Source organism: Oncorhynchus masou, chromosome 30 (genome assembly GCF_036934945.1).
Source record: "Oncorhynchus masou masou isolate Uvic2021 chromosome 30, UVic_Omas_1.1, whole genome shotgun sequence".
NCBI lineage: Eukaryota > Metazoa > Chordata > Actinopteri > Salmoniformes > Salmonidae > Oncorhynchus > Oncorhynchus masou.
This window is the reverse complement of record NC_088241.1, coordinates 51,365,432-51,378,423: the sequence shown is the minus strand read 5'-3', so window position 1 is coordinate 51,378,423 and position 12,992 is coordinate 51,365,432. Positions and strand designations below refer to the sequence as shown.

General features: G+C 45.4%; 1 protein-coding gene across 1 annotated transcript in view; it reads left to right on the top strand.

Moving 5' to 3' along the window:
* The window catches only part of pola1 (polymerase (DNA directed), alpha 1), a 95,162-nt gene that overhangs the window by 61,816 nt on the left and 20,354 nt on the right, over positions 1-12,992 (top strand). Inside the window, exons 34-36 of the mRNA XM_064949262.1 lie at positions 708-839; positions 3,839-3,955; positions 12,072-12,168. Coding sequence (XP_064805334.1) covers positions 708-839; positions 3,839-3,955; positions 12,072-12,168 — 346 coding nt within the window. The remainder of the gene's footprint in view (positions 1-707; positions 840-3,838; positions 3,956-12,071; positions 12,169-12,992) is intronic.

Here is a 12,992-nt window from a genome sequence, read left to right as displayed (position 1 = left end):
GATTGGCTGGGGATCTGCAGGCTAGGGAGATTGGCTGGGGATCTGCAGGCTAGGGAGATTGGCTGGGGATCTGCAGGCTAGGGAGATTGGCTGGGGATCTGCAGGCTAGGGAGATTGGCTGGGGATCTGCAGGCTAGGGAGATTGGCTGGGGATCTGCTGGGGATCTGCAGGCTAGGGAGATTGGCTGGGGATCTGCAGGCTAGGGAGATTGGCTGGGGATCTGCAGGCTGGGGATCTGCAGGCTGAGAGTCTGCAGGCTGGGGGTCTGCAGGCTGGGGGGGAGTCTGCAGGCTGGGGGTCTGCAGGCTGGGGGTCTGCAGGCTGGGAGTCTGGGGAGATTGGCTGGGGGTCTGCAGGCTGGGGGTCTGCAGGCTGGGGAGATTGGCTGGGGGTCTGCAGGCTGGGGGTCTGCAGGCTGGGGAGATTGGCTGGGGTCTGCAGGCTAGGGAGATTGGCTGGGGGTCTGCAGGCTGGGGAGATTGGCTGGGGGTCTGCAGGCTAGGGAGATTGGCTGGGGGTCTGCAGGCTGGGGAGATTGGCTGGGGGTCTACTTGATCTGCTTATATGTGGTGCTGCATGATTCCTACAGTCCTGAGTTCTCCACTGCTAAACCTGGAGAGCAGGCTTTGACTGGTCCTGTGTGTGTGTGTGTGTGTGTGTGCGCGCCAGCACTGTGCTGACGAAGTCCCATCCTGTTTGTGTGTAGGGTACAATGGTGGAGGCGGCTCTGCTGCGATGCTGCAACCCGACCTGTGGGGGGCGTCCTCTGGACTACCCCACACACATCAGCAACAAGCTGCTACTGGACATCCGCAAGCACATCAGGAAATACTACAGCGTGAGTACCAATGGGGGTGTGTAAGAGTGGGAGAGAGGTGTCTGTGTGGTTTATTGCAGGCAGTTTTGTCCTGCTCAGATTTACTATTACAATTTATTCCTACTCTCTACTGAATGCCGAACAATGGCCTTTCCCTCTGCTACACACACATAAATACACACACCCCTTGCCCTTCTGTAAATGGACTTAATTTAGTTCTTTCAGGCTTTAGTGCTTACCTGGAATAGTCAGGCTCTGACTGGAGCTTGTATTTGGATATCTTTAGTTGGAGAAATGGTGTGGAGGGTTTTAGAACTGTTCTGGAACTCTGTATTGGTTTCAGAACTTTTGCTTAGTAGAACTCGTATGTTTTCTAGAACTAGCGCTGATGCTGTCTTCAGGGTTGTGGAATGCAGTGGAAGATTGGAGTGGCGTTGCCTGCTAGTCTTTTAGATTGAGCATTGTGTGGAGGTAGGGGAGGGGGTGTTACTCTCCCACAGTGCTGAGCAGAAATCAATTAGTGGGGCGAATGTGCCCCAAAAAAACACGCACATACACTCTCTCTCAGGGAACGAGCCCCTCGCCCCCTTTGTAATGTGTGAAACAGCTGCTGCCACTGAATACTAACACCACACACACACATACACACACACTCTAGGAATACACGTGTGTATAAACACACAGAGGGGGCGATGAAGAGTGGTAATTAAGGATTTCTTTCAGACGAAGGGAGAGCTCAAATGGAGTTGTTTGTCTGGCCAGATAGACTGAAAGTCCTGGCCTGCACCTCTGTGCGCGTGTGTTCCTACAGAGACGTTAACACCCCCCCCCTATTATCAATAAACCTGCTCTGCTAGACTGGCCAAACACTGATCCCTCTTTCTTCTGCCTCTTCCTCTCCATCAATCTTCCTCTCCATCTATCTTTGTCACTCTTCCCCCCCCCGAGTGTCGTTGGTTCGTTTTGTCATTCCGACCCCCTTCTTATTTACCCCTTTCAAACACCCGTTGCCATGGCGTTTAACAAATTATTGCAATTACTCTCGTCATGTGGGTCACCCCTGGAAACTGGCTGAGGGAGGGAGGGAATAAATAGAGAAGAAGGTGATAATCCTATTTTGAACAAAAGGTCAAATTGCTGAATGGAGCCGCTTTGATTAAGCGGAGGATGTACAAAGTGGACTGGTTTCAGCTCTATTCAGAGAGTGAGAGGTGAGTGCGTGTTTGTGTGTGTGCGTGTCCCTGCCTGCATGGTTGCGTGCTTTGTCTACAAAAGTGGACTGGTTTCAGACCTATTCAACTCTAGAGCTGGCAGGATTGATTTCCTTACAAGCTAGAACCTCTTGTCTCTTCTCTCTCTCTAGTCCTTTTATCCTGAGAACCACCAGTCAAAATAGTGTGTATGTGCGCGCGCCAGGTTGATTCCTGTGTGTTGAGTTCCACTGGTCTGAGATCACTGTGTGAAACAGTAACCCTCCACAAAGTCAACTATCTGCCTCATTATCACACCCTGGATGGAGGGAGAAAAGGCAGTAGAGAGTTGGACAGGGGAAGAAAGGGGGAGCATGTTAGAAAAGAGGGAGAGGAGAAATGGGATGCGGTGCAAATGAGAGAAAAGAGGAGAGGGTGAAAGGAGAACAGAAAGGAGAGAGGACTAGGGATGGAGAAGGAGGGAGTGTAGGCTAGTTTCTGTGTCTTGTCTCACTGCAGTTTAATCTGTTTAGTTAAATGGTGTGGAAGTCATCTGACGGCTGGATTCAGTGTGTCAGGTAGTGACTGCTGTAATTATGTCATTATCAGCCCCCCCATCTCCTTCTTGCTCGCTCTCTGGCTTAATGTTTTTCTCTCTTTCTCTCCTCTTGCTCAGTTTCACTCAAAGACCCACAGGACTTTATCAGTCAATATACACTTTCTCGTGTGTGTGTGTTCGCATGCATCTCCAGCCCATGGGAACAGTGCTGTGTGTTTAGGCTTGTGTCCTCAGGAGACTCTGGGATCAGACAGTCAGGCAATAACATCCCTAATGAACACACACACACACAGCATCCCGCCAATCGCCTATAAACGAAAACCAAACACACACATATGTCCCAATTCAATTACAATCTCCCAGAGTTCACAGCATTACCCACAACCCCCTGGGCCAGAGACGTTATCTAAATTGCCAACCGTCACAGACACGAGGATCATGGGACATTAAACTGCTCTGTTGGCTCTGATAATATTCACCACAATTTTGTGTGTGTGTGTGTGTGTGTGTGTGGTTGCAGCCAGGTTAATGAGATTGATAACAGTACAATAGACCCTTCAGTTTATCTGTCTACTCTATGATTGTAATTGATACAGGGGAAAAGAGACCTCCATATTTCCTCCTTTTCTCTGTGGCCTAGTATATCTGGGGGAGTTATGAGGTGACTGGTGCATAGGGGTGTGTGGCTCACCCTTAGAGTGCTCAACTGGGTCGTTGTGTGTGAGGGATGATTTGGTTTGTGAGGTGATAGGACAGGTGCAGTATGTAGTAAGGGGTAGGATGTCTTGGGAACTGTTATTATGTATTTAATAGCCCCAACACGAAAGGGCAGGCCAGGGAGATATTGGGGGGAGGGAAACAGAGGGAGTAGGTTCTGCACCTGTCCAAGGCCACTGACTCACCCCAGGGGTCCTAACCACCTGCTGCCCTCTGCTCTGCCTGTCTGAAAAGGGAAGGACCCCCAGGCTCAAGCAGATGTGCCTTATTCACACAGAGGGGTTGTCTTGGAAAATTCGAGAATATACCATTTAGGGAGAAGGCGGGAGAAAGTTGATCTATGTGTATTTAGGCAGATAATTATGTAATTGTTTCCAGCAAGTTCACCTTGTTTTTTAAAGTTTCCTTGATATTAATACAATGTTGTAAAATCATTATATTTCCTCTGCTTCTCTCTCCCCATCCTTCTCTCTCTGTCTGTCTCTCTGTCCCTCTCATGCTATCTCACTTCACCCCCCAATCCCTCTTCATTCCTATCCCTCTCTCCATGTCAGGGTTGGTTGGTGTGTGAGGACCAGGCCTGTCAGAACCGGACTAGGAGGCTGCCTATCTCCTTCTCCAGATCTGGACCCATCTGTCCTGCCTGCACCCGCTCTACACTCAAACCAGAGGTAACAGAGACACACTAACACGCATGAACACACCACACACACATAATCCACTTGCATAAACACACTGGATGTGTACACCCCCACCCCCACACACACACTCACTCTTATCGATGTTGGATGGTTTGTCCAGGTGATGGTGCTGTAGAGCCATTTTAAAAGCTACTGAGCTCTTGTTCTTCTCTCATCCCCTTCTCTCATCCCCTTCTCTTCTTGTCCCCTCCTTGTCTCAGTCCTCCGCTTCGCATCTCGCGTCCTCTTGTCCTCTTCTCTCATCCTTTCCTTCATTCACATGGTCTAAATGATCTCTTCTCACTCCCCTCTCACGTTCCCTTGTTTTTGCTCTCCTTTTTATTTGCCTCCCCTCCATATTTCTCCTCTTTCACTCTCCCTCCCTCCTACCCTGTCCTTGCCTCAACGGTTGTGTTCATACTTTAATGAGATTCTTATACAGGCCTTCCCAACACACACACACACACTTGTAATTCATGTTGAAGTACAACATACACACACTGATAAGGGTATCCTCTGTTCTCTACACAGGCCTCTTACGGCCTTGAGTGTGTCTCTGTAGGAGGGTACTGGTAGTTTTTAAACTGTCTCCTTTATGAAGACCAGGTTAGCCTGAAGGGTAGATGTTTTTCTTTCTGTGTCTCTGCCTTCACTTGATCTGATGTCTCTTTCCCTCTCGTTTTATCCCTAACGTTTCAATGTATTTTTCTCCTGTAGTTCTCTCCCTTTTTCTGCTATGTTTCACTCCTTCTCCACTTTCTTCCTCCTTCCCTACAAGCTTCTCTCTCTCTCGATCCTCCCCCTTTCTCTCCCCAAGCTCCCTTTCCCCTCTTCCTCCCTCTTCTCTCTCCCCCTTCTTCCCCCTCTTTTTCCCCCCTCATCCTCTCTCCCTCCCCTTATCTCTCTCCCCTTCTATCTCTCTCTAGCAGTGTGTAGGGTTGTGTGGCGACAGGTTGAAACCCAAAAGGCCAATTTGTCTTGTCACCACGGCCACTTAGGCGTCCTTCTCTGTGCCTGAGGGCCCTGCCACTTTAAACTGCTGGCTGAATAAAACATTTAACTCACCCCTCTACCCTTAACCCACCTCTTCTCTCCTCTGCTCCCTCCGTCCCTCCTGTTCTTCACTGCTCCCTCCATTCCTCCTTCAGCCTTCCTCCCTTTCGCTCCTCGCCCACTTGCTCCCACCTTTCTGTTCTCTCTCCCTCTTTCTCCCCTCTTGTACTTTCATTCCTCCATCCTTTTCTCATTCTCTATCTCGTTATCCGTCATCCCCTCTTTCTCCCCTTTGCCTCCACCCTTCTTCTCCTATATCTTATCCCTCTATCCTCTTCCTACTCTTCATTCCACAGCCTCGTTCCTGTCTCTGTCAGTGATGTGTTTTCTGCTTGCTCTCTCTCCCCCTCCTGCTACCTCCCTCTCTCCCCTTCTCATATTCCCTCCCTTGCCCCCCCTCCACATTATCTGTCTCTCTCTCGCCCTACTCTCTTCCTCACTCTGATCTCCATGTAATAGAGGAGTAATAGCCACTCTTGTTGATTGGTTAGTAATTTGAGGGAGTTATGCACAGGTGCAATTTGTAATATTTTCAGTAAATTAAATTCTCTTTCTCTCTCCCTCTTTAACAATCTCCCCCTCACTTGCTTTCGTTTTGTATCTGATGTGCTGTTTCTCTCTCTCATTTTCTGTTTCTCTATCGCTTCTTTTTTCCCTTTCATTTTCGGTTTAGCCAATGCGCTCAGTCCCCTCCCACTCTTTTTTTCTCTCTCCTGTCCCTCTCCTCCCTCTTTCTTCCTCTCTCTCTCACTCCCTCCCTCTTTCTCCCACCCTGTCTTTCTCCCTATCTATCTTTCTCTCCCTGCTTCCCTCTCTCTTTCTCCCTCAGTTTTATTGATGTACGTTCAGGCGCCCATTAAAGCTCTTTTTTTCCTCTCTAGTGGAAATTGCAGCATGTTAATTTTCACACAAATTACGGCAATAGCAGGTATCTCTATTTGATACATTATAGCTGGAGCAATCAGAGATAATTGAGTGCCTTTCAGAGGGAGACGGCTGCATTCACTCCCGGCTCAAAGCCGCCCCATTATCGCCTAATCGCTCTTTAAACACTGAAATTCACCGAACAAAAATTCTTGTCATAATTTCGCTTAAGTGTATTTGGAAATCACAGGGCCTTTGAGCGAGGATAATTGAAATCAAATCCCTTTCACTGAAGCTGACATTTCTACATTTCCCCCCAATTGAAATTAATTTCAAAAATTGAGCATGAATATCTTCAAATAGCAGGCAATTATGCCTTGTGAATGGGGAGAAATTACCCATTGGTGCAGGGCTGCGCTAGCGAGCGGGAGCGCCAGTTAAATGTCTTTGTTTCCTGCAGTGTTTGGCTAGTAAAGATTTACATATATTGACTCATTATGGAGGCTTGTGAAGCAGATCGCTGGGAGAACTCAACCCAACGCTACAACGTCTGAGTTAAACCCTATCAGATATCACAACGCACAGCTACACAGTGATTTCTCTCTCCTCTCTCTTGCAGCTACAGTGGTGTGTGTGTGTGTAAGGGGTCAACTGGATTTGCAGGTTAGCAGTGTCTAGGTGGAATATACACTGAGTGTACAAAACATTAGCAACATCTTCCTAGTATTGAGTTACATCCCCTTTTGCCCTCAGGGGCATGGATTCTACAAGGTGACAAAAGTGTTCCACAGGGATGCTGGCCCATGTTGACTCCAATGTTTCCCACAGTTGTGTCAAGTTGGCTGGATGTCCTTTGGGTGGTGGACCATTCTTGATATACATGGGAAACTGTTGAGCATGAAAAACTCAGCCGGTGCACCTGGCACCCACTACCATCTACCAGTCTTCTGTTTTTCCAATTCACCCTCTGGAGGGCACACAAACACAATGCCTCAAGGCTTAAAAATAATTATTTAACCTGACACTGAAGTTGATTTAACACGTGATATCAATAAGGGATCATTTCTTTCACCTGGTCAGTCTATTTCATGGAAAAAGCAGGTGTGCTTAATGTTTGTACACTTAGTGTATGGCATGTAACCTTTAGATGTAGCTCCAGTGTTTATGGATTAGTACTAGTGATGGCTGACTGTGCTGTATTTACTGAATGAATTTCATACTGAGCACGAGGTTTGTCTTAGTTACACACTTATTTTGTCATGTAGTCATTGACCTCTCAGTACCTGTCTGAATAGAATACTAATTGTAGTTTTTTTTTGGGGGGGGGTTCATTTTACCGTGTTCGGTTTATTGTGTGGGCTTTTGTGGTCTGTTTTAGACTGTTGGCTGTGGTTTAGCTATTTAGACCCATTTTGTATGCTATCTCCCCCTTTTTCTCTCCCTTTCACCCCCTTTCAATTTTCACTCCCCCTCTTTGCTCTCCCACAATTGTTTCTCCCCCTGTTCTCTCTCTCTCTCTCTCTCTCTCTCCCCTTGTTTCTCTCCCTCTCAGCCCATACTTTACAGGTTCACTGAGAAAGGGAAGTGCACCTACTATATGGGTGTGTGTGTGCAGATTGAGTGAGGGGGGTAGTTAGCGAGGTTGTGGGGGGGGTTGTTCGCTCCCTAGAGGCAATTTCACAGCTGGTTTGCTCTTTGGGCAGCCAGGCTGAAAATGCAGCAGATTTGTGGTGCAAATTGAAATGGTGTCAGTACAAGAACAAAGCACTGAGCCGAATGACGAGGCGTTTGTGCGTGTGTGGTTGTGTGTGCTCTAAATTCAATAACGACCTGTAACACCTTTAGCCACGCCTCTTCGACACCTGTCAGTCAAGTCCAGTGTGACTTTGTGTGTATGGCTAGTTTGTGTGTGCTCTGCGTTGGCAACGGTAACCAAGGATCCATTATGGGATTCATGGTTAGTTATTGACCAGGCAGTGCATCGTGGGTCAACAGCTGTGTGTCTCGCATGGCCATAGATGACCATTGCATACATGCAGACAGACAGACAGACAGACAGACAGACAGAGCCTTGCGAAAGTATTCGGCCCCCTTGAACTTTGCGACCTTTTGCCACATTTCAGCCTTCAAACATAAAGATATAAAACTGTATTTTTTTGTGAAGAATCAACAACAAGTGGGACACAATCATGAAGTGGAACGACATTTATTGGATATTTCAAACTTTTTTAACAAATCAAAAACTGAAAAATTGGGCGTACAAAATTATTCAGCCCCCTTAAGTTAATACTTTGTAGCGCCACCTTTTGCTGCGATTACAGCTGTAAGTCGCTTGGGGTATGTCTCTATCAGTTTTGCACATCGAGAGACTGAAATTTTTTCCCATTCCTCCTTGCAAAACAGCTCGAGCTCAGTGAGGTTGGATGGAGAGCATTTGTGAACAGCAGCAGTTTTCAGTTCTTTCCACAGATTCTCGATTGGATTCAGGTCTGGACTTTGACTTGGCCATTCTAACACCTGGATATGTTTATTTTTGAACCATTCCATTGTAGATTTTGCTTAATGTTTTGGATCATTGTCTTGTTGGAAGACAAATCTCCGTCCCAGTCTCAGGTCTTTTGCAGACTCCATCAGGTTTTCTTCCAGAATTGTCCTGTATTTGGCTCCATCCATCTTCCCATCAATTTTAACCATCTTCCCTGTCCCTGCTGAAGAAAAGCAGGCCCAAACCATGATGCTGCCACCACCATGTTTGACAGTGGGTATGATGTGTTCAGGGTGATGAGCTGTGTTGCTTTTATGCCAAACATAACGTTTTGCATTGTTGCCAAAAAGTTCAATTTTGGTTTCATCTGACCAGAGCACCTTCTTCCACATGTTTGGTGTGTCTCCCAGGTGGCTTGTGGCAAACTTTAAACAACACTTTTTATGGATATCTTTAAGAAATGGCTTTCTTCTTGCCACTCTTCCATAAAGGCCAGATTTGTGCAATATACGACTGATTGTTGTCCTATGGACAGTGTCTCCCACCTCAGCTGTAGATCTCTGCAGTTCATCCAGAGAGATCATGGGCCTCTTGGCTGCATCTCTGATCAGTCTTCTCCTTGTATGAGCTGAAAGTTTAGAGGGACGGCCAGGTCTTGGTAGATTTGCAGTGGTCTGATACTCCTTCCATTTCAATATTATCGCTTGCACAGTGCTCCTTGGGATGTTTAAAGCTTGGAAAATCTTTTTGTATCCAAATCCGGCTTTAAACTTCTTCACAACAGTATCTCGGACCTGCCTGGTGTGTTCCTTGTTCTTCATGATGCTCTCTGCGCTTGTAACGGACCTCTGAGACTATCACAATGCATGTGCATTTATACGGAGACTTGATTACACACAGGTGGATTGTATTTATCAGCATTAGTCATTTAGGTCAACATTGGATCATTCAGAGATCCTCACTGAATTTCTGGAGAGAGTTTGCTGCACTGAAAGTAAAGGGGCTGAATAATTTTGCATGCCAAATTTTTCAGTTTTTGATTTGTTAAAAAGGTTGAAATATCCAATAAATGTTGTTCCACTTCATGATTGTGTCCCACAGTTTTATATCTTTATGTTTGAAGCCTGAAATGTGGCAAAAGGTCGCAAAGTTCAAGGGGGCCGAATACTTTCGCAAGGCACTGTACGTACAGACAGACAGACAGTTGAAGTCGGAGGTTCACATACATCTTAGCCAAATACATTTAAACTCCGTTTTTCACAATTCCTGACATTTAATCCTAGTAAATATTCCCTGTTTTAGGTCAGTTAGGATCACCACTTTATTTGAAGATTGTGAAATGTCAGAATAATAGTAGAGTGATTTACTTCAGCTTTTATTTATTTCATCACCCAATGGGTCAGAAGTTTACAAGCACTCAATTAGTATTTGGTAGCATTGCCTTTAAATTGGGTCAAACGTTTCGGGTAGCCTTCCACAAGCTTCTCACAATAAGTTGGGTGAATTTTGTCCCGTTCCTCCTGACAGAGCGGGTGTAACTGAGTCAGGTTTGTAGGCCCCCTTACAACTTTGGAAGTATGCTTGGAGTCATTGTACATTTGCAAGACCCATTTGCGACCAAGTTTTAACTTCCTGACTGATGTCTTGAGATGTTGCTTCAATATATCCACATCATTTTCCTACCTCGTGATGCCATCTATTTTGTGATGTGCACCAGTCCCTCCTGTAGCAAAGCCCTCCCACAACATGATGCTGCCACCCCCGTGCTTCACTGTTGGGATGGTGTTCTTCGGTTTTGCAAGCCTCCCCCTTTTTCCTCCAAACATAATGATGGTCATTATGGCCAAACAGTTCTGTTTTTGTTTCATCAGACCAGAGGACATTTCTCCAAAAAGTTTGATCTTTGTCCCCATGTGCAGTTGTAAACCGTAGTCTGGCTTTTTATGGCGGTTTTGGAGCAGGTTATGTCAGTCTTTCAGGTTATGTCGATATAGGACTCGTTTTACATTACTCAACTAGTCTAAAGAAGGACAGTTTTATTGCTTCTTTAATCAGAACTACAATTTTCAGCTGTGCTAACATAATTGCAAAAGGGTTTTCTCATGATCAATTAGCCTTTTTTAAAATGATAAACTTGGATTAGCTAACATAACGTGCCATTGGAACACAGAAGTGATGGTTGCTGATAATGGGTCTCTGTACGCCTATGTATATATTCTATAAACCATCTGCCGTTTCCAGCTACAATAGTCATTTACAACATTAACAATGTCCACACTGTATTTCTGATCAATTTGATGTTATTTTAATGGAAGAGAAATTTGCTTCTTCTTTTTTTTTAACAAGGAAATGTCTAAGTGACCCCAAACTTTTGAAAGGTGGTGTACATACATACTCACACACTTGTTAAACACTACACACACTCATTCATAGACATTGAAAACACAATCCATTCGCGGACACAGGCATTACGGATACTAACACTGTCATACACGCATCATAATAATAACATACTACATACCCCTAATGCTAGTTATGGGGGTGTCCTGTAGTTGAATGTAACAGTCAGTGTAATTAGCGTTGTGATAATGACCTCATGCAATCACATTGACGGAGGATGTTGCTCAGCTGCCTCTCCTCTTTCTCAAAAACCTTATCACAACAAACTATAAGCCAGGTGATTTACACATGATCAGATCTCTTTCCCTTTCTCATCCCTCTCCTCTCCCTCATTTCCCTCTCTACCTCCCTCTCTCTCGCTCTCACCCACTACCTCATTATCTCAGCCTCTCTCTCTCTCTCTCTCAGGTGTGTGACTAGAGTTAATTGTTGCTGAAATTAACAAACCAAACTACGGCTTTATTGGTCATGCTCCCTGAGAGGAGGATAGCGAGATGTAAATAGATGAGAGATGGAAATAGGAGGATCAGGGATGTGAGCATGGTCCGAGAATGTGGGAGGAAAGTGAAAGAGGTGGAGGTTGAGAGTATATTTTATGACATCTGATTAAATACAGGTAAAACGCGAATATAATGTGTCTTCATGGGGCGTTGGGCCACCACGAGCCAGAACATCTTCAATGCACCTTGGCATCAATTCTACAAGTGTCATGAACTCTATTGGAGGATGCGACACCATTCTTCCACGAGCAATACCATAATTTGGTGTTTTGTTGATGGTGGTGGAAAACGCTATCTCGGGCACTGCTCCAGAATCTCCCAGAAGTGTTCAATTGGGTTGAGTTCTGGTGACTGAGATGACCATGGCATATGGTTTACATCGCTTTCATGCTCATCAAACCATTCATTGACCACTCGTGCCCTGTGGATGGGGGTATTGTCATCCTATGGGGGCATAGCTATGGTTGCCAAAATAATGACCTGCCCAGCACTTTTATACATGACCCTATGCATGATGGGATGTTAATAGCTTAACTCAGGAACCACACCTGTGTGGAAGCACCTGCTTTCAAAACACTTCATATCCCTAATTTACTAGCATTTCCATTATTTTGGCAGTTGCCTGTATATTATCAGAGCACCTTGGGTGCTAGTAACACTGGGGTTGGATTAAGGGGCTTGGAACAGTCTTTTCTCTCTCTCTCTCTCTCTCTCTCTCTCTCTCTCTCTCATTTGACAAACTACAGGTTTGACTGCTACAGTACCTGTTGATGAGTGTGTAGTAATGTGTGTTTTCTCTCCACAGTACTCTGAGAAAGCCCTGTACACCCAGCTGTGCTACTACAGGTTCATCTTCGACTGGGAGTACGCTGTCAGCAAAGTACTACAGAGCGACGAGAGAAGTAAAACTACACACACACTAGCATTCAATCAATATTACAATTGACACCCACTTACTGTACATACATCTTAGAGGCCTATGTTTTAAGATGCATATACAGTTTATTGTAGTGACTGTCACACTCACGTGTAGACACTAGTGATACGCGGGTTGACTCATAACCCACAGTTCCCGCGGTTAAATCCGCCTGGCGGGCAGGCTTAGGACATTAAATATTGTGTGTATGAAGGGTGGGTGGATGAAAGGTGAGTTGAATAGAGAAAACAATGCATAAAAAATCCATATATATCATTCTTATCTATAGGCTCCATTAAAAATGTTTATTGTTTTTTGACGTTAGTGCGTAGCCTAAGCCTACGCTTTAGGACCGAACTATACACTCTCCAAATACACACCAATTGCCAAATGCTTTGGGATCAGAAAAAGTTGACGTTGATCCACTGAGGCAGAAAAGACTATCGGAGTTTAATTAAATAAGAGGAAAGCTGCAAAATGGACAGATGAAAATAAATAGGAGCGCCAGAACAGTAGTTTAATGTTTGGGAACGATTTGGTGAAGTGGTAAAAGAGCATGATAGCGGTGCCGGCTATGTCATATGTGATGATTGTGAGACGCTATATAAATTCAAGTCACACGACGGGGACTGTAACATGGAATGTCGAGGGAACTGTAGGCTAATGTTCAGGATGGTTAAATGGAACAGTCGTCTAAAATCTGGACACTGACTAGGTCTATAACCTCTCACATAGCCTAATGTAACATTTACTCCTGCAGAATGATTTCTTTCTTTCAGCATTTTGAGAGAATGAATGCGTGGTTAGGGA